This window comes from Chrysemys picta, chromosome 12 (genome assembly GCF_011386835.1).
Source record: "Chrysemys picta bellii isolate R12L10 chromosome 12, ASM1138683v2, whole genome shotgun sequence".
NCBI lineage: Eukaryota > Metazoa > Chordata > Testudines > Emydidae > Chrysemys > Chrysemys picta.
In genome coordinates, this window is record NC_088802.1 from 57,248,103 (window position 1) to 57,267,890 (window position 19,788).

Here is a 19,788-nt window from a genome sequence, read left to right on the forward strand (position 1 = left end):
GAATTACAATTTCAAGACCCTTAACGGGCACAATTCAGCCAGAAAGGTTTTTCCCCTCCATGTTTTAGACCACTAAAAGCCAGAGCTAATGAACCTGTGAGTGCAGCCTCTGTGCTCTTGCCCCCAGGAGCCAAGGTGAAGAGCAGGGTTGGACCTTCATCTCCCACCTTTAGGAATTAGCCTCCAATGAAAACAAACTCTCCCACGTGGCTCAAAATGAGTGCAGTGCAGAACAGGAGACGCTGACGACAGCTGGGCACCCTGCCAGTGAAGGGACACACTCCACGTCCTCACAGATCACACTAGCCACAGGCTGAGAAGCAATGTTTATTCTGGAAAGAGGGAGGGGGAGGAAGTGTGTCTAATTCAGCAATAGTGTCCCACGCTGCCTCTGCCAAGCAGGAGCTGGGACAGCAAGAAAGCTTTTACCTTTGTGCCACCGACAGTGTGTCTCCACTGCAGCGGGGAGTGAGCCTCCCAGCCCAGGCCAGATGTGCTAGTCGGGCTTGAGGGAGTGCACTACAAACACGTGTACAGCGGCTGACCAGCCCCCTTCCCTCAGCTGCAGGAGGGTGGGTCGGTCTGAGCTGAGCCATGTCTGCCTGTCTGGGGTGGGAGGCTCTCTCCCGGCTGCCGCAGGGACACACCCTACATGCTACCTGCACTAGGGCTCAGCCCCAAGGCTCTGTGCACAGAGGCCTGGCCCACGAGGCTCCAACACCACCTGACTGTAAACCTGAGTTCTGAGACAGAAGCCACGGAGGGGGGGGGGGGGGGGGGAAGGGAACTACCCAGCAAATGAAGGGCTGCTGCCAGCTCCCTTCTGGGGCCAGCAGCGGCCAGAATGCTGACAGATCAAGAACAATGCTAGCACCTGCAGACAGACTTTCCTTCCAGCTCCTGCCTCTCTTCCCCCACACCCTGTTGGAGTAGAGGTAGGAAATGGTCTAGAACAATATATCATTGCCATGCCTGCTGGCTTCCACTGCACCCAAGCAAAGGGAGGGTAGGGAGCGGTTGTCTACCCCATGCAATTCTTTGGTGTATGACAGGGTTTCCACGGGGAGCAGCAGCGGGGGCAGGGAAGCTATGTAAACATAGATCAGCTTAGCCCCTTGCTGTAAACAAGTCCCACAAAGCAGTGAGTGAAATATTGATAGGCATCTGCCTGTGCTGCTGGTCCTGGAGTAGCTCCTAATGTAACTGGACAGAGGTTCAACACCCACCTCCATGGCTAGTGTCTGCCAGCCCAGGCATTTCTCCTCTCTCCCTTTAGTGCACCACCTTCCAGGGAGCTGGAGATGGGAGGGCAGGTGACAGATAAGTGGAGAGGGCAGGAAAAGAGAGAAGGAGTGCAGCAGGGCCAGAAGAGGAATTGACAGGGGCTGCAGTACAGAGTGGAGAAAGTTTGCAGTTTGAGCTGGAGCACAAAGGGTGGTGAAGCTGGAAACCATCAAGGACTGATGTAAACATTGGGGAATGAGATGAAGTTAGAAAGGAACCACAGGCATATGGAGGAATCCTGTGAAATCAGCTCCAAGGGAAGGGCTGACAGCCTCGCATACACAACTGGACAAGACACTGGGAAATGGGCAAATCCTGCTGGGGCCTGGAACCAGGTGTGACCTAAATGCGGGTTCCCCTTCCCCTCTGCCCCCAGGGCAGCAGGTAGAGAACATGCTAAGGAGCGGAGAAAGCGTTTCGGACATGGGATGAAAACTGAAGCATTCAGTGGTGGTAAGGCTGGGACTGGACCCTGTTCACAGGCAGCAGGGAACACTCGCTTGAGTGGAGGCTTTTTAAGCTGTTCATCCAGGAAGGTGCTGATGGAGGAGAAGTGGCCGGGGCCCCAACAGCGTGTTCAGAAGGGGGATGTTCGGATGGCCTGCTCTGCAAATCACACCAGGCACAGGAAGAGAGAGACATGCTCTGAGATCTGCATCATGCAGCTACTAAAATGTGAATTCTGGCTGAGGGGAAAGCAAGGCTGCTGCTCTCAGTGGAAGACAACTTTGAGCCGAACCCTAGTATGATGCACAGAGGGGACGGCTTCTACTCTGGATGGTGAAGAAAAAGAGATGGGGATAGGAGCCATGGGGGGCCTCAAGACCCCGCTCTAACCTTCAGAGCCAAGTAGCAGCAGGATACTCCTTAAAATAAGCCCATCAAAATAAACTACTGCCCAGGACAGTGATCCCCAACCTTTTACGTCTGGCAGGTGCCAGACGATGAGCCACGGAGGACCTTGGCGGCGGACGAGCATCCGCCAAAATGCCACCAACAAGCAGCGTCATCCAGAGGCGTCGCCGCCGAAATGCTCGTCCGCCAGCCAGTACGTGGGTGCATTTAGGCGCCACGACGCCCGCAGGCACCGCGTTGGGGACCCCTGGCCCAGGAGATTATTAATTGGGGGGGGGGGGAGGAGTTAGCTTTACGGAGAAGCCAGCCCTCTGGCCAGAGGAGACGCTTTGTGTCCCTGACAACCAGCTGTGCCAGTGATGGAGCAACCGCCCTCCCCCAAAGGGAAGGAAGTGCTAGTGACAGTGTTCCCACCCTCAGCTGGAAGTTAAGGTCCCTTCTCTACAGCTTTGCACCGCCCCCAAAGGTGCTGCAGGCCAAGAGCCAGGCAAGGGGCTGGGAATGCCTACGACTAGAGCTTTTCCTTTACAGAGTGAGAAGAAAGTGCATGCAAGGGGGCTGGTCCCTGGACGAGCCTCATCCCTTCAGTTCTTCTTGCTGTTGGGTGCCCAGCTGCTGCTGAACAGACTGACTTTGCTGGCAGAGGCCATGGAAACAGAGGGAGACTCCAGCTTCACCTTATCCAGAAGGGTCTTCTTAATGGCAGCTGGGGAGACCTTCTCCTGATCCGCTAGGTGCTGCAGCTCCCTGCAAGAAGAGTCTGTCAGTCAGTGGGAAGAGCAGAACCACAAAGGAGGAGGCACCTAGACAGAAAGGAGCAGCAGAACTGTGCAGCCTTCCCTTTGGGGCAACAGTTGCCAAGTGTCAGGGCGGCCTTACACCTTCTCACCTTGTGCGAATGCAGGAAGCCTCCACGGCATTGATGAGCAGTGAGCGAAAGCCTCCACTCTCCAGGAAGTGCAGGGCATGGATGGTGGCTCCCCCAGGTGAGCAGACATTGTCCTTCAGCTGCCCAGGATGCTGCTCAGATTCCAACAGCATTTTGGCAGCGCCCTACAGCAGGACAGGGAGGGAAAACATTGGTCAGAAATAGGACCCAGAGGATTCCCAACAGTTGCGTTCCAGTTCCCTGCTGCTAGATGGCTGCAGTAGGCAATCGGCCCCTTTCTCACATTTGCAGGGCTACAGGAAACCCAGCTCAGAGTTGCAAGTCTGTAGAGGAGTAGCGGCCTTGCTCTTTCCATCCCAGCCTCCCGCAGAGCATCAGCAACTCCAGTAATCTCCGGGAAATCCACCCAGCGCGACCTTTATGTGAACAAACGGTCAGTGTGGGCCTGATTCGATCCCGTTTGCAGACTGATCTGGGTGGACCAGATGTGAACTGAATGAAGTCTGGAAGAGAAGATACTGACCAGTAAGGCCTGGGCTCCAAGTCGGACAGCTAGCCTGCGGGGAAGCCCCATCTTCACACCTCCATCTGCCAGAGCATCCAGGGCTGTGAATGCCTGAGAGACCAGAAACAGCATGACAGTGATTCTGAGGTTTGGAGATTACCGTGTGCCCTCAAGGCTGTGACATTCCCAGGCAGAGGGACAGTGCCCAAGGCTCTGGGGTCACTGTGGACCCCCACCACTTAAAGGGACCTGATAAAAATCACTCTTTGTTGAAGACAATCTCTTAAGCAAATGAAGATGACAGACTGGACAGCCAGGAACTCAATGCTCAGGCTCCACAGCACATGCTGCAAACCAAGCTTCACATCCACCCAGAGGGCCTCGGTCTTGAGCAGGGCGATTCAGACTCTGAGGCCATTCCATCCTTGGCCTCAGATGAAATTGCTGACAAGTGGCCCAATTAGCACCGTTTTTGTAATGTGGACACTTGTCCACTAGGCACTGAACAGAAGCCCACACTCATGACTCAGAGGCCAAGCATTGTCTAGCTGTTAACAGACTCATTGTTGAGCTGGCCTGGCTTTGAATGAGATACCTACAGGTTATAGATTACACACTCCAGGTGATTAGAAATTCAAATATATCCCCTTGGTCAAATCTGCAGCCTAATCTGATACCATTTTCAGATGCAGGCGTGTTCTCAGCATTTAAACCCCAATGTTCTCCACTTGACTTGCATAAGCCAAGGAAGTGGCACCTACATAAGCAGGGCCGCTGCCGCTGAGTCCTGTAACAGCATCTATTAGGTCCTCTTCTACTTCAGTGCAGAAGCCCACACTGGCCATCAGCTGTTCCAGGAGCTTCCCATCTTCCACCTCTGCGTGAGTCCCCGTGGCATAGACGGTAGCACCTTCCCGCACGATCACAGGTGTGTTAGTCATGCACCTGATCACTTTTGGGGTGGGAGAGAAGGCAGAGAGTTTCTTGGGATGGGAAAGAGTTGGAGACAGAACGGGAAGGAGAGAGAGACAGAGAACCAGATTTAATACACCTTCTGCATCTGGAGTAACCCCGCTCTAGGGAACTCCCAAAGGTCAGAGGGAATCCAGCAGGGTAAAGGACCTCTTCCTCACCCCAACCCCAGGCACCTCTGCAGGATGGTCCTCAAGATTCCCTCTGTTAAGCCTTTGCCAAAGGGGACGAGCCCTTAACGCAATGTCCCTGGGAGTGTAGGTGAAACTCAGTTACAGAGTGCTGAGCAGACCCTGCCCATCCCTTGGTAGCAGAAGCATTATCATTCTAGCATGACCCCTGTAGTTTCCATGGGGGCAGCTCCTGCAGACATCTAACATAATGAGTTTCCATGAATGCAGAGGGGCTGGCAGCCCTCAGCAGGGAAAGAGAAGATCTATTCAAGTTTCATATGATTATGGGGAACGGACGGGGATGATGCCGAGGCCCTATTAACACAGGCCCCGATTCTGGGATGCTTCCCAGACATTGTATGACAATCTTGCAGCAGAGGGGCTGGAAAACATATGGACCTCCCTACTGGCATAAGAAGGATTCCCTGGTGGTCTTGGGCCAGAGAAGACCCTCACCCCTTTGTAGGACAGGGACATTCCATCTGTGTTGCTGGAATGCATAGCACTCTGACTATTCCAGGCTTCCAGACTGTCCCTTACGGACCATGGCAGCCAGGGAGTAAGTTAGTGACTGTTTTAGCTTATCCTGGGTATGATTAGGAAGTGCAAACAGGGCCTAGTGCAACCTTTGCTCCTCCAAAAATTGGCTGCAGTACAGAAATGGGCCAGAGTCTCATGGGCAAATGGTGCTTAACTCATGAGCTGTAGTGCTCCCAGTGCCAGAAATGAATATTGTACTCAACTTCTGGCAGCTGGGAGAACAAGTCAGTCTCAAAGTCAAATACCCAGAGCTCCAGCCCTCTGAGAAAAGCTTTCTAGAGTTTTAGGATATGTCTACACTGGAAACTTCAAAGCGCTGCTACAGGAATGCTCCCACGGCAGCGCTTTGACGTGTGAGTGTAGTCGCGTGCGAGCGCTGTGAGAGAGCTCTCTCGGTTTTCCTGGTAATCCACCTCCACGAGGTTATTGGCTCCCAGCGCTCGGAGCCTGTCTACACCAGCGCTTTAAAGCGCTCAGACTTGCTGCGCTCAGGGGGGTGATTTTTCACACTCTTGAGCCAGCAAGGTAGAGCTCTATAAAATGTAAGTGCAGACAACCCCTCAGTGCCCTGACTTCAAGAAGTTTCAGGTGCAGTCTTATCTCCAGGCCCTCTGACCCCATCAGAGCTGTGCAGCACACTGTCCCTCACCTTCTCAATGGAGCTGATAGTGACACCAGCAGCACATGAGACCACGATGTGGCGATTCTCTATGTCTGAGCCAATCTCGTCCAGAATGAAGGGAATGATGGGAGGTTTCACAGCCAGGAACAGGACATCGCTGTTTTTAACTGTTTCCTTGTTACTTATCGTGAAGTTTACACCTATTTTCTGGAAGAATTTGAAAGTTAAACAGCAATAGCACCTCATTCCTAGTACTTCCCTTGCATTCTCAGCTCTTAGAAATGGCATTTGGGATCAGGAGTCAGCCAAGCTGGGTCAGCCACCAGCAGAGAATAATCTTGTTCACTAGGAGTCATGCAGAGACAGACCTGATCAGGAGAGAGTACAGCAGTAACCCACTGAGAACGGGACAGTTTGTTTTTTTAGTTACCATAGGGGGAGGAAGCAAAGGTACATCCCCAACCTTTATATCTCATGATCAGTTCCACATTGCACTTTCACTGTAGTGCAGTCATGCCCTTTGAACATGCAACTATCATAGGCGCCAACTCCGTGGGTGCTCTGGGGCTGGAGCACCCACAGAAAAAAATTGGTGGGTGCTCAGCACCCACTGGCAGCTCCCTGTGGCCTGGCCTGGCCCGCCTCCCTGCTCCAGCTCACCTCCGCCTCCTCCGTGAGCACACCGCTGCGTCCTGCTTCTTCCCCCTCCCTCCCAGCACTTGTGCCGCAAAACAGCTGATTTGCGGGGCAGGGAGGGAGGGGGAATACTCGCTGAGGGAAGAGGCGGGGATTTGGGGAAGGGATCCAATTGGGGCAGGGAGAGGGCAGAGTGAGGGAGGTGACTTTGGGGATGGGGTCGGAATGGGGGCAGGGGCAGGGATGGGGTGGAGTCAGGGCAGGACCTGGGGCGGCGGGGCACCCCACCAACGCTGGAGAAAGTTGGCGCCTATGATAACTATTGACTCTATTTGTACCTTCAGATTCCCAGAGTGGTTCTCAATTGGCTTCTCTGGGCAAGAAACTCTTTGCCCCAAAGATGGGAACCACTCACCTTTCCTGGCTCTGTGTGCACTGCTGGCAATAAGTGAACCCAATTGCCAATGGCAGGAAGTTCAGATGCGAGACGATTCAGACCCAAGAATCTTATTGAGCCAAGCAGAGAAAACAACATGCAATATTAAACATAGGAGTCCTACTTGTGGCCACTGCAAACATATGGAGATCTTTACAGGATTTCTGTGGGTAGGAGTTTTGATCTTACAAACACTAGAACTTACCCTCAGTCCAGATACAGTTGGGAGGTCAGTGTCTGGGGAACTTGCTGTGATCTTATGAGCAGCCAAAATCCCTAGGAAAGGGACAGGTAACTTCAGTTTGGATTCCATGTGTCCTGCTTACCCGAGAGCTTCTTCACTGTTATTTATCCAGGTCATTCTGAACTTGGTCATTCCTCCACCCTTATGTTGTCCCTCACAACACCTCTCTTCTTCCCTACGTCCTGTAAATACTGATCCTAATGTCTCTCTACTAAAAAACTCTCCCATTCTCAGATTCTCAAGAACCCTGTGCCTTAGAGATGAAATACACAAATTTACTTCAAACCAATAGGGCAGTTTTAATTCACATCTTTTGTTATTTCAGTGCAAGTCTATGTGTGGACATGTATTTTGATATCCGAGTGTCACATTTAAGTTTTGCTGACAGCTTTTTACAATTTCCTTTACACTCCCCAGAGGCCTCACCTCCATTATTTCCATCTCCCAGCTGTGTCTCCCCCAGATCCCTGGGAAAGAACCATTTCCCTTCTACACGTCTGCAGACTCCATGTAACCAGCCATGAACTTTCCTGGATGCTAAACGCGCTGCACGAGCTCCTGTCACACCCCGTGAGACCACAGGAACGATGGGTGGGTGGGTCGCCCCCCCCGAGCCGAGTCACCCCCAGCGCCAGGCACGAGGCTGGAACCCCCGGGGCCCCGAGGCGCGGGGGCCTGTCCCGGGCGCGCGGCACCCACCTGCGGCGGTGAAGCCCCGGGCCAGGGCGAAGGCGAGCTGCCCGGCTCCTATGAAGCCCACGCTCATGGTGCGTCCGGCAGGCGGCGGGACCTGCGGGACAGACAAGGGGAGCCGCGGTTACGCGCACGGGGCCGGCCGGCATCCCCCGCGGCGGCGAGCCCGCGCCCGCGCCCGGAGCCCCAACCTGCTGCCCACGTGGCCGCTCCGGCGAAGGGAGAGTGACAGCCCCTCCTCCAGCACTCGTGGCACAGGGACAGCGCGATAGAGCCCCGCCAATCCACGGGCGAGGGGGTGGGGCCTCGCCGGAGCTTCAACCAATCAGAAAGACGAGGCGGGGTCGCCTCTCAGCGCTCGCCAGGCATTGGGGCAACCTGTGTTTGCAATTGCATCATTCGCTGCCTACGAGGAGTCAACGCTCCAGACGGCTATTGTGTCCCGGCATGCAATGCTCTAGCTATCCTGACGTAGGGCCCGAGCTGCCTCTGGGGCGCTGTAGGCTGGGCGCACGTTGCCTTCTGGGAATTGTAGTCTCGGGGGAGCAGAGGGGACCTGCTCAGTGTTAATAGTGGCAACAGGTTCTGGAACGTTCTAGGTTCGCCTCCCGCCCTCGCTAGAGTATCGCAGAGCGCGCGGGGCGGGTCAGTGCCGGCTTCCCGCCTCCGCAGACTAATGGAGAGTCGTGGGGGATCCACATCCAGACATACACTCCAGGGCCCCAGGCAAGGGCGCCTCAGGTCTAGACGGACAGACCGACGTAGGGAGCGCCTGGCTCAGAGGCTAGCGCCTTGGGTCTGGACAGACAGACGTAGGGAGTGCCTGGCTCAGAGCCCCTTGGGTCTAGATGGACAGACGTAGGGAGGGCCTGGCTCAGAGCCCCTTGGGTCTGGACAGACGTAGGGAGGGCCTGGCTCAGAGCCCCTTGGGTCTGGACAGACGTAGGGAGGGCCTGGCTCAGAGCCCCTTGGGTCTGGACGGACAGACATAGGGAGGGCCTGGCTCAGAGCCCCTTGGGTCTGGACGGACAGACATAGGGAGGGCCTGGCTCAGAGCCCCTTGGGTCTGGACGGACAGACATAGGGAGGGCCTGGCTCAGAGCGCCTTGGGTCTGGACGGACAGACATAGGGAGGGCCTGGCTCAGAGCGCCTTGGATCTGGACGGACAGACATAGGGAGGGCCTGGCTCAGAGCCCCTTGGGTCTGGACGGACAGACATAGGGAGGGCCTGGCTCAGAGCGCCTTGGGTCTGGACGGACAGACGTAGGGAGGGCCTGGCTCAGAGCCCCTTGGGTCTGGACGGACGTAGGGAGTGCCTGGCTCAGAGCCCCTTGGGTCTGGACAGACGTAGGGAGGGCCTGGCTCAGAGCGCCTTGGGTCTAGACGGACAGACGTAGGGAGGGCCTGGCTCAGAGCCCCTCGGGTCTGGACGGACAGACGTAGGGAGGGCCTGGCTCAGAGCCCCTCGTGTCTGGACGGACGTAGGGAGCGCCTGGCTCAGAGCCCCTTGGGTCTGGACGGACAGACATAGGGAGGGCCTGGCTCAGAGCCCCTCGGGTCTAGATGGACAGACGTAGGGAGGGCCTGGCTCAGAGCCCCTCGTGTCTGGACGGACGTAGGGAGCGCCTGGCTCAGAGCCCCTTGGGTCTGGACGGACAGACATAGGGAGGGCCTGGCTCAGAGCGCCTTGGATCTGGACGGACAGACGTAGGGAGGGCCTGGCTCAGAGCCCCTTGGGTCTGGACGGACAGACATAGGGAGGGCCTGGCTCAGAGCGCCTTGGGTCTGGACGGACAGACATAGGGAGGGCCTGGCTCAGAGCGCCTTGGATCTGGACGGACAGACGTAGGGAGGGCCTGGCTCAGAGCCCCTTGGGTCTGGACGGACAGACATAGGGAGGGCCTGGCTCAGAGCCCCTTGGGTCTGGACGGACAGACATAGGGAGGGCCTGGCTCAGAGCGCCTTGGGTCTGGACGGACAGACATAGGGAGGGCCTGGCTCAGAGCGCCTTGGATCTGGACGGACAGACGTAGGGAGGGCCTGGCTCAGAGCCCCTTGGGTCTGGACGGACAGACATAGGGAGGGCCTGGCTCAGAGCCCCTTGGGTCTGGACGGACAGACATAGGGAGGGCCTGGCTCAGAGCGCCTTGGATCTGGACGGACAGACGTAGGGAGGGCCTGGCTCAGAGCACCTTGGGTCTGGACGGACAGACGTAGGGAGGGCCTGGCTCAGAGCCCCTTGGGTCTGGACGGACGTAGGGAGTGCCTGGCTCAGAGCCCCTTGGGTCTGGACAGACGTAGGGAGGGCCTGGCTCAGAGCGCCTTGGGTCTAGACGGACAGACGTAGGGAGGGCCTGGCTCAGAGCCCCTCGGGTCTGGACGGACAGACGTAGGGAGGGCCTGGCTCAGAGCCCCTCGTGTCTGGACGGACGTAGGGAGCGCCTGGCTCAGAGCCCCTTGGGTCTGGACGGACAGACATAGGGAGGGCCTGGCTCAGAGCCCCTCGGGTCTAGATGGACAGACGTAGGGAGGGCCTGGCTCAGAGCCCCTCGAGTGTGGACGGACAGACGTAGGGAGGGCCTGGCTCAGAGCGCCTCGGGTCTAGACGGACAGACGTAGGGAGGGCCTGGCACAGAGCCCCTCGGATCTGGACAGACGTAGGGAGGGCCCGGCTCAGAGCGCCTCGGGTCTGGACGGACGTAGGGAGGGCCTGGCTCAGAGCCCCTCGAGTGTGGACGGACAGACGTAGGGAGGGCTTGGCTCAGAGCGCCTCGGGTCTCGACGGACAGACGTAGGGAGGGCCTGGCTCAGAGCCCCTCGAGTGTGGACGGACAGACGTAGGGAGGGCCTGGCTCAGAGCGCCTCGGGTCTAGACGGACAGACGTAGGGAGGGCCTGGCACAGAGGCCCTCGGATCTGGACAGACGTAGGGAGGGCCCGGCTCAGAGCGCCTCGGGTCTGGACGGACGTAGGGAGGGCCTGGCTCAGAGCGCCTTGGATCTAGACGGACAGACGTAGGGAGGGCCTGGCTCAGAGCCCCTCGAGTGTGGACGGACGTAGGGAGTGCCTGGCTCAGAGCGCCCTGGGTCTAGACGGACAGACGTAGGGAGGGCCTGGCTCAGAGCCCCTTGGGTCTGGACGGACGTAGGGAGCGCCTGGCTCAGAGCCCCTCGGGTCTGGACGGACGTAGGGAGTGCCTGGCTCAGAGCGCCTCGGGTCTAGACGGACGTAGGGAGGGCCTGGCTCAGAGCCCCTTGGGTCTGGACGGACGTAGGGAGCGCCTGGCTAAGAGCCCCTCGGGTCTAGATGGACAGTTGAATGCAGATATGGGGATGATGCTGTAATACATGCCAGGGACAAGGTCAGCCATTAGGCAGACCCAGGATCAGGTGAGTGTAAATATAGGGTGGCTACAAACTGTCAGAGCAGCAGATCAGCCTCTTACTATGAAAAGGGGAAGGGCCCGTAGCAGGACTCATGCCATCTCATATATGGGCACTGGGGAATTAATTATGATTAGCCAGTTTTGAAAGGATGTTGTTGCCACCCTATTTGGACATTACTTTTCTTGGGAGCACTTTGGCAACTTTGGTTGTCAGGGAGCTGGTGCCAGAAGCATCCTCAGTGCATCCACCAGTATCGTCACCAAGGATACCCCCATCATCTGCTGAAATCCAGGGATTTACTATACCAGGAGGGCGGCTTTTACCTGATCCTGAAAGTCGTTCTGGCCACACCTGATGAGGAGAAAGAACCTGCTACTCATCCACCCAGATCCTGTCACTTATATGCAGTGCCCTCTATATGCTTGAGAGACCTCAAACAGGGCCTAGTGCAACCTTTGCTCCTCCAAAAATTGGCTGCAGTCCAGAAATGGGCCAGAGTCTCATGGGCAAATGGTGCTTAACTCATGAGCTGTAGTGCTCCCAGTGCCAGAAATGAATATTGTACTCAACTTCTGTGTTTATGTAAAATAGAAGTTGCAGTGCTGACATTAACATGATTTATATTTAACAGGAATAGAGTGGCATGGGGCAAATCTGATGAGGCGCCAGGTCAGAGAATGCAGCCCACAGCATTGATGAGGCAAAGAGCTCGGTAAGTTTACAAAATATGATTAGACATGTATATGGCTAAGTATAACACCTGCAGTGAGCCTAGTTAGGAGGGCATAATATTATTATTTGTTACATGTATTGCAGCATCTTCTACTAGCATACAGGAAGAGGTATATTGGTCTCACATCATAGGTGGGTCTTGAGGGATTTGAAGAAGGTAGGGGTTGTTTCCTTATGTATCAGTTCAGGGAGGCCATTATACATTTAAGTGTCTCACAATTGAGGATGACAATACAGTGGCTTTCAAACCCCATGCAGCAGGGAATGAGCTGATCACCAGCTTGGTTAGGGTCAAGAGTAGAAGAACTTCCCCATACCCCCCAAAAAAGGATAGTATTGTATATTTGGGTCATCATAAAGGGTTTGTGCCTTTTTTGAAGCATCCAGCATTGGCCTCTGTTAGAGCCAGGATATCAGATTGAACTATGTGGATTATTTAAAATACAATGATTTTTGCATTCTTAACTAATTACCCCTTGTAAAGCTCAGCTGACTACAGCTTCCATTTGCCTTCCCACCTACCCACACACAAAGTTCTTGAGCCTCCTGCTGGCTGTCCATCCCTCAGAGGAAAGAGTTGGGAGGGGAAGGGATTCTGTATTGGCCTGGAGGTGAGTAGGATGATGCTTCAAGTTGATAAGTGAAAATGGAATAAACATTATCTGAAATGGAAGAGTGTTTGGTCCATAACATCACCTTGAGCTCACTTGGATGAAGAGTACTATCGAGATTAAGCTGTTTTTGTATTTGCTCCTGTAGCCTGGCAAATCTAGACAGTTGCCAGATTGTGGAAATCAAGTCCTGTTAATTACAGAATTTTATAAAACTGCATGAATACTGTACCTCTTGGTCCAGGACTCTGTCACTTCCTGGCCTGTGACTAGATTGTGCATATGTTGAAATAAGAGGGGAGTGTAGGGGTGGGTGTGACGTTCCCCTCTGGTGTTATCTGGACCGGTGATCTACTAGGTCACTCCAGTCCTTGACTCTGGGAGTCAGCCTTACCCTGCTTTGCTGTGAGAACGCCCACTCCTGGGCTGTTCACGCACAGCCTCTAGCATGTACTCATAGACTCATAGACTTTAAGGTCAGAAGGGACCATTATGATCATCTGGTCTGACCCCCTGCATGCTTCAGGCCATAAAACCGTCCCCACCCCTTCCCTGGACTCTGCTGCTGAAGTCCCCAATCCTGTTACTAGTGACTGCAATCGGCAGAGACCCTCCTGCTAGAGATCCCTGCCCCATGGTGCGGAGGAAGGCGAAAAACCTCCAGAGGCTCAGCCAATCTGCCCTGGAGGAAAATTCCTTCCCGACCCCAAATATGGCGATCAGTAAGACCCCGAGCATATAGGCAAGAGTCTCCATCCTGACCCCTTTTAGCCATTATGCTATTTACCTACCATTGCTTGGTTTTCCTTGACTACTATGTTTTACCATTAAGCTGCTCCTTGGATTGTGCAACCGAATGACACTAGCCAATATCTCTGGTCCCAGACACAACCCTAGGAACCTCTGTCTTGCAGTGTCCAATTAACAAAGAAATTGATATGTACCAGGCTTGTTATCCCAAGGGGAGTCTGTGACACGCTTCAAACCAAACGTGCTGCTTCAGGTAGAACAAACAAACAGATTTATTAACTATAAAGATAGATTTTAAGTGATTATAAATCAAAACATAACAAGCCAGATTTGGTCAAATGAAATAAAAGCAAAACGCATTCTAAGCTGATCTTAACACTTTCAGTGCCCTTACAAACTTAGATGCTTCTCACCACAGGCTGGCTGGCTGGCTGCTCTTCAGCCAGACTCTCCCATTTGATCAGCACTTCAGTCGCTTGGAGTGGTGTCTGTAGATGTGGTGGAAGAGAAAGGAAGAGTATGGCAAAGTCTTTCCCTTTTATCATGTCCTTTCTTCCCTCTTGGCTTTGGCCAACCCCTTCAGAGTCAGGTTAGCATTACCTCATCGCAGTCCCAAGCTGACCAAAGGAAGGGGGAACAGGAGTACTTGTGGCACCTTAGAGACTAACAAATTTATTAGAGCATAAGCTTTCGTGGATTACAGCCCACTTCTTCGGATGCATATAGAATGGAACATATATTGAGGAGATATATATACACACATACAGAAAGCATAAACAGGTGGGAGTTGTCTTACCAACTCTGAGAGGCCAATTAATTAAGTGAAAAAAAACTTTTGAAGTGATAATCAAGATAGAGTCCAACAGATCCTTTTGTTGTTGCCTAGGCCAGCATCCTTTGTTCCTGTGAGGCTGGGCTGGGTTTGTCCCATTCATGCCCTGATGAGGTGTGAACTGCCCCTCTGCTTCTGGAGAGTTTTTGTCTGGGCTTGTTTTCATAGATTAATAGATTCTAGGACTGGAAGGGACTTCGAGAGGTCATTGAGTCCAGTCCCCTGCCCTCGTAAGCCATGAGGATTCATTTTCAGCCTCATAACTATATACATGAAATTATAACCTAACATTACTATAACATCACTGCTCAGTACATCATGAGCCTTTTGAAGACCCCCGACATGACAAACTTTGCATTAGATACCACACAATCATATTATAAGGATGAACATGGAGGTGCTGCATGTTACCTCAAGGTACAGAGCGTCACAGTGGGATCAGGCTTTTATTTCACAGAAACAGAGGATCAGATTTTCAAAAGAACTCAGCACCTGTATAGGCACTCAGATAACATGAGCTCTTGTTTCAGAGTAGCAGCCGTGTTAGTCTGTATCTGCAAAAAGAAGAACAGGAGGACTTGTGGCACCTTAGAGACTAACAAATTTATTAGAGCATATATGCATCCGAAGAAGTGGGCTGTAGTCCACGAAAGCTTATGCTCTAATAAATTTGTTAGTCTCTAAGGTGCCACAAGTCCTCCTGTTCTTCTTTCTATGAGCTCTTGTGAAAGTCTCCCCCTAAATTTGCCTCATCTCTGGGAGTTTCTTCAGGATGAATAGAAAACAGCTGTGGAGGTTTGCAGTTACTCAGCACAGGGCTGAAAACAGCTAGGAATGTCTCAGCACATTGTTTCAGAGTAGCAGCCGTGTTAGTCTGTATCCGCAAAAAGAAGAACAGGAAGTGGGCTGTAGTCCACGAAAGCTTATGCTCTAATAAATTTGTTAGTCTCTAAGGTGCCACAAGTCCTCCTGTTCTTCTTTCAGCACATTGTGTTGGTTTTCTAAATTGGGCTGAGGCAATTTAGGAGTCAGCCTGCCATGTGTTCATGCTCCACATTCTGGGAATATTTTAATCTAGTGGTATCTTTTTACTCAACTGTCAGTTTTTTAGAATGTGGCTGCATGTAGAAAGGTGAGACCTTTATAAAGGAAACAGAGATGAAGAAATTGCATGTGTTGGAAAACCTGTTAACTCTTTGTACAAACCATCCTGTCTGCCAGTCCCATGTTTCCTCCAACACAAATTTCAGGAAAGAATTTGGAGAGAAAAATCATGTTTTTAACCTTAGTTTGAGTTTATCTATTTACAAAAGCTCTCCCCATGACAGGTCAAATATGACACAGATCTAACCTGAAATACATGTATAGATCTGTCATATCTATTCTAGGGAGAGCTTGCAGTGTATATAGTACTAAAAGGAATAACTGTACCTTGGGGTGGGATCTGCTGGAACTGAATATCCACAAGACAGTTTTGGGACTTCCTGGAAATTAACAACAAATTAATAGTTTTAGGACTCCTGTAAGTCTGGCACAAATCTGCCATGGAATGCTTTGGCGGGGGATGGGGAGAGCTTGAGTCAGCCAAGACAGCTGAGATTTGGACTCTGTGTCAATGCTGCCCATCTTCATGCATCCTCCTAGTAAGCTCAGCTGGGCAACTTCACCATTGAAACAGAGGGCTGTGGCAAGTGACAGCTTGTCAGCACAATTGAGGCCATCCCTGGAAGTCAGTGGCACTGATATCAGATAACTTGAGGCAGAGTGTAGGAATAGAGGCCTACATTGTTTTTTTTAATTGTTTGTATATTAGCATGAGGAATAGATCCAAAGCATGTGACCAAAAAGAATGAAATCATGAGATAGAAGAGTTGTTCGTGTTAAATTTGTAGTGATTCTTGAAATACCAGTGTTATCTTATTTACGGTTTGGGTTCAGGTAATCAGAATAAAGAAAACATGGTTAACTGGGAACGAGATGCAGTAAATAATTTTTTATATAAGGCTTGTTTAAAAAGAAATGCTTAGTCCAGTGGTTGGGGAAAAATATGGCAAAATTAGATCAGAAGAAGGCCTCGAAAAGGGGACCTGCCATTAATATTGTCTGGACTGGGGAAAAGGACAGTGTGCGCAGTAGGGGTGTAAATATAATTTTTAAAAGTACCCGTTTAAACTATTAAAATTATGTCGGTCAAATGTTTAATTGTTAACACGACAGGGATCGGAACTGCCGCAGGGTGGGGGTAGGGGTCCGGGTCTGCTGCATGGTAGAGGTCTGGGGTCAGGGCTGCCGCCCAGCTCAACACAACAGTGGTCCAGGGTCAAGGCTGCAAATCTGTTTTAAACGTTAACTGCAATATATTAATGGTAAGATTAATACTTATCAGTTAACCATTTAATATTTTACATCCCTAGTGCACAGCCCTAAAACTGCATCCTCTGGTTTTGGCTAAGGTCTGATATATATATATATATAAATAAAAAAAACACCATCACTTGTTTATTATAGTGTATAAAGAGGCAAATTGTTTAGGGATATTCTTTATCAGAACTTTTCCTTATTCCTCTGAAGTCTCGCCATGAAGGGAAGGTATTTCTTGAGCTCAATTCTGTTGTGAGTATTTGGCCAATGCTTGCAATTGTATTGTTGGTAGGATATTGAATATATGTGTGTTTGTTTGTATTGATATTTTGGACATAACCAACATCAAATGGCCTTTGGACTAATAAAGAAATTCTTGTGTGGAAACTGAGTAATGGTAAACCTTAATAAACGTACTAGGGAAACTGTTTGCACCACTGAGCCTCTGCACAAAAGACCAAAGCAGGAGAAAAAGAGAGAGGTTGTGGGCATGTCTACACTTGCCCTTTAAAGCACAAAAAGTCCCTTTTTGTGCAAAAAACATGGGAGCATCTGGTCAATGACTCTGTGGTAAAACTCAGAAGTTTCACTGTAAACAGAAAACCACCTTCACAAGAGGCATACAGTTCTTACCAGTGATACTTTTGTGGTGATGTGCAAGTGAAGACACATTCTTCCTGTTTACACAGCTTTTAGCCTCCAGCGGATATCCCATAGTGCCTAGGTGACCACTCTGGCCAGCAGCTCTGCTGCTCTGATGCTAGGTAAACCGATGTCTACCCCTCCCCCTGTAAAGCCCTGGGAACTTTGAAACTCCCCCTTCCTGTTTTCTTGGCAAGTGCTCACTTATCATCTGGCCAGGTGTCAATGGCTGCTCCAGGGAGGTACTGGAACTGATCAGTGTTTGGGGAGAGGAGGCTGTGCAGGGACCCAGAATGTCCTGCGATCACCCCCCTGCCCTTCCCACAAGACCTATCCTCAAAATGCAGAGAGCAGCACTGTGGGATAGCTGCCCTCAGTGCACTGCTCTCATCAGATGGAAGTGCTGGAAATGTGAAAACAATCTGACGCCTGTGGAAATAAGTAAGAACACAAACCAGCGCTTTTCTTTTACCGGTTCCCTATCACTGGTGAAACTGACAGCGCAAAAATTCTGCAAGTGTAAACATAGCTGATGTCTCCTCAGTGGAGTTCTGCTGCAGGCCCTAGCTTTGAGGCATTCCTCTTCCTCTGCATCAGCAGGAGAGTGAGTGTTTGCAGTTGGAGTGCTTTTTGAGACCACTAACCCCTTAATTGGATGAATTGACACTTTTGGTGCAGGAATCTCAATCTCTTGCCTCAGGGGCTGCAGCACAGCCAAACAGCCAGTGTTGGGGCTTCATAATAACACATTAGGCCCTTCCATAGAATTCCAGCTGCGTGAATCAAAGTGATGAGGGCTGCTATTTGTACTCAGACACTCTGAGGGACACATCTCATTATCAGTACATGTGTGCTACAGAGGAACATTGTGATGATGTCTTCACATAGAAGGGTCCAACTTTTCATTGTGTTCTGCAAGAACTATACTCAAGACAATTGATTTGGAGTTGAAACCACTCCAGGAATCTACAAGGGCTCCAGTTGCTACTATGTTTTTGTAGTTGCTACTAGATGCATTGATGCCTAAATTTAACAACATAGACAATACAAAGTGCACCAAATTCTAAATGAAAGGTATAGAATTCAGATTGTTGAATAAATGTATCTGAATGTCCTGTTTTTGGTTTCTTTTGATTTTGAGCCATAAAGTTGCATTAAAATAGATTTTTTAAATATGTATGTCCATCCCTCTCAGTCCCAGCTCAAGGGGTTGCCCTGGTGCCTCAGTGGTGGGGAGAAACTAAGAACTGAACGAACATTGTCTTTGCTCCTTGAGACAGCATGGTGCTTAGGGTACAGGGCTGGAGTTCATTAAGAATTGAGACCTAATAAACAAGGGTATGGATTCTGTTCTTGTCTCTCCACATCAGAGCTGTGACCTTAATTGAGATAGAACTGATTTTGAAGTGGCCTTTTCCAGCTGTTGATTCCAAACATTCCATTTTATCTTCTTTTGTCTGATTCTGCCTTGGTATCCTGCTGCAGCAACAGTGTCTCCTTTGAAAGGAATGTGGCATATCTCAGGGATCAATGAGCCTTTCTTTCAATGGAGGAAGAGGATTTAAGGGGCACAGCAGGTGTGAGAAAGGATTGTGTTAATTCCTATTTGTATTTCCTTACTACTCTTCCTCCTTTCTGGAGTTACTTTCCTTTAGAGCAGTGGTTCCCAAACTTGTTCTGACGCTTGTGCAGGGAAAGCCCCTGGCGGGCCGGACCGGTTTGTTTACCTGCTGCGTCCCCAGGTTCGGCTGATCGCGGCTCCCAGTGGCCACGGTTCGCCGCTCCAGGCTAATGGGGGCTGTGGGAAGCAGCGGCCAGCACATCCCTCATTCCCTTTGGGGCATCTGCCATTGGCAACTGTCAGAGGACAGGACACTGGCTTGATGGACCTTTGGTCTGACCCATATGGTCATTCTTATGTTCTTTCTCTATGTTTCCTTGGTAGAAAACTGTAGAGGGGAGCCAGCTGGAGACGCCAGCTGGTAGGAGCAGAAGCAGCCAAAGCTGGGACTTTTGGACATTGAGAGAACTTTCTACAGTTTTGACTAAACACATGCTAAAAGTTTTCAGCCCAGCATTCCAACACACCACCTCAGAAACCCTATACAGAAAAATATGTTTAGCATCCAGATCCATATTCACCATCAATCACACTCAGTCTTAACATCTTATTTGCTCTTTTGATGGGCACAGCTGAGCAGACATTGTCACTGATCAGTGCACAATACCTAGATTGTTCCTAGGACTTGACCTTATTTAGGCCCCAGCACTGTGTCTGAGTTGAAGTTGTATCTTTCTGTGTCTATACAAGATATTGAATTTCACCTGCCTTCCTGCTGCTCAGATACCATATTCTGCTGGACCCATCTGCAGTTCCTTACTCTCCTTAGGCCATATCTACACTGCAAATTTTTATCAGCATATCTAGATCAATCAGGGGTGTGAAAACACACACTCCATAGCGGACATAGTGATCACAGCAAAACCTGCAATGTAGACACAGCTATGCTGGCAGAAGAAAGCTTCTGTTAGCATAACTAATGTTGTTCAGGAAGGTGGTGTTACTGTGCTGACAGAAAAACTCCTTCTGTCACTATGTCTACACTAGGGGGCTCTGCCAATATA

The 19,788-nt window shown here is 51.3% G+C and overlaps 1 protein-coding gene across 2 annotated transcripts; it reads right to left on the reverse strand.

The window, feature by feature from the left end:
* Positions 1-314: 314 nt before the first annotated feature.
* On the reverse strand, positions 315-8,122 carry PYCR1 (pyrroline-5-carboxylate reductase 1). Of its 2 annotated transcripts, XM_005283073.5 has the most exons (8): positions 8,041-8,122; positions 7,856-7,946; positions 7,118-7,188; positions 5,868-6,047; positions 4,295-4,516; positions 3,552-3,644; positions 3,029-3,192; positions 315-2,886 (listed from the first exon to the last, which is right to left on the reverse strand). In XM_005283073.5, the coding sequence occupies exons 2-8, from the start codon at positions 7,920-7,922 to the stop codon at positions 2,724-2,726; spliced, it is 960 nt and encodes a 319-aa protein (XP_005283130.1). In that variant the 5' UTR covers positions 7,923-7,946; positions 8,041-8,122; the 3' UTR covers positions 315-2,723. The 2 variants fall into 2 exon arrangements, with proteins under 2 accessions (XP_005283130.1, XP_042696840.1); XM_042840906.2 differs by having other exon boundaries at positions 315-2,942; positions 7,856-8,069.
* Between the last annotated feature and the right edge of the window lie 11,666 nt (positions 8,123-19,788).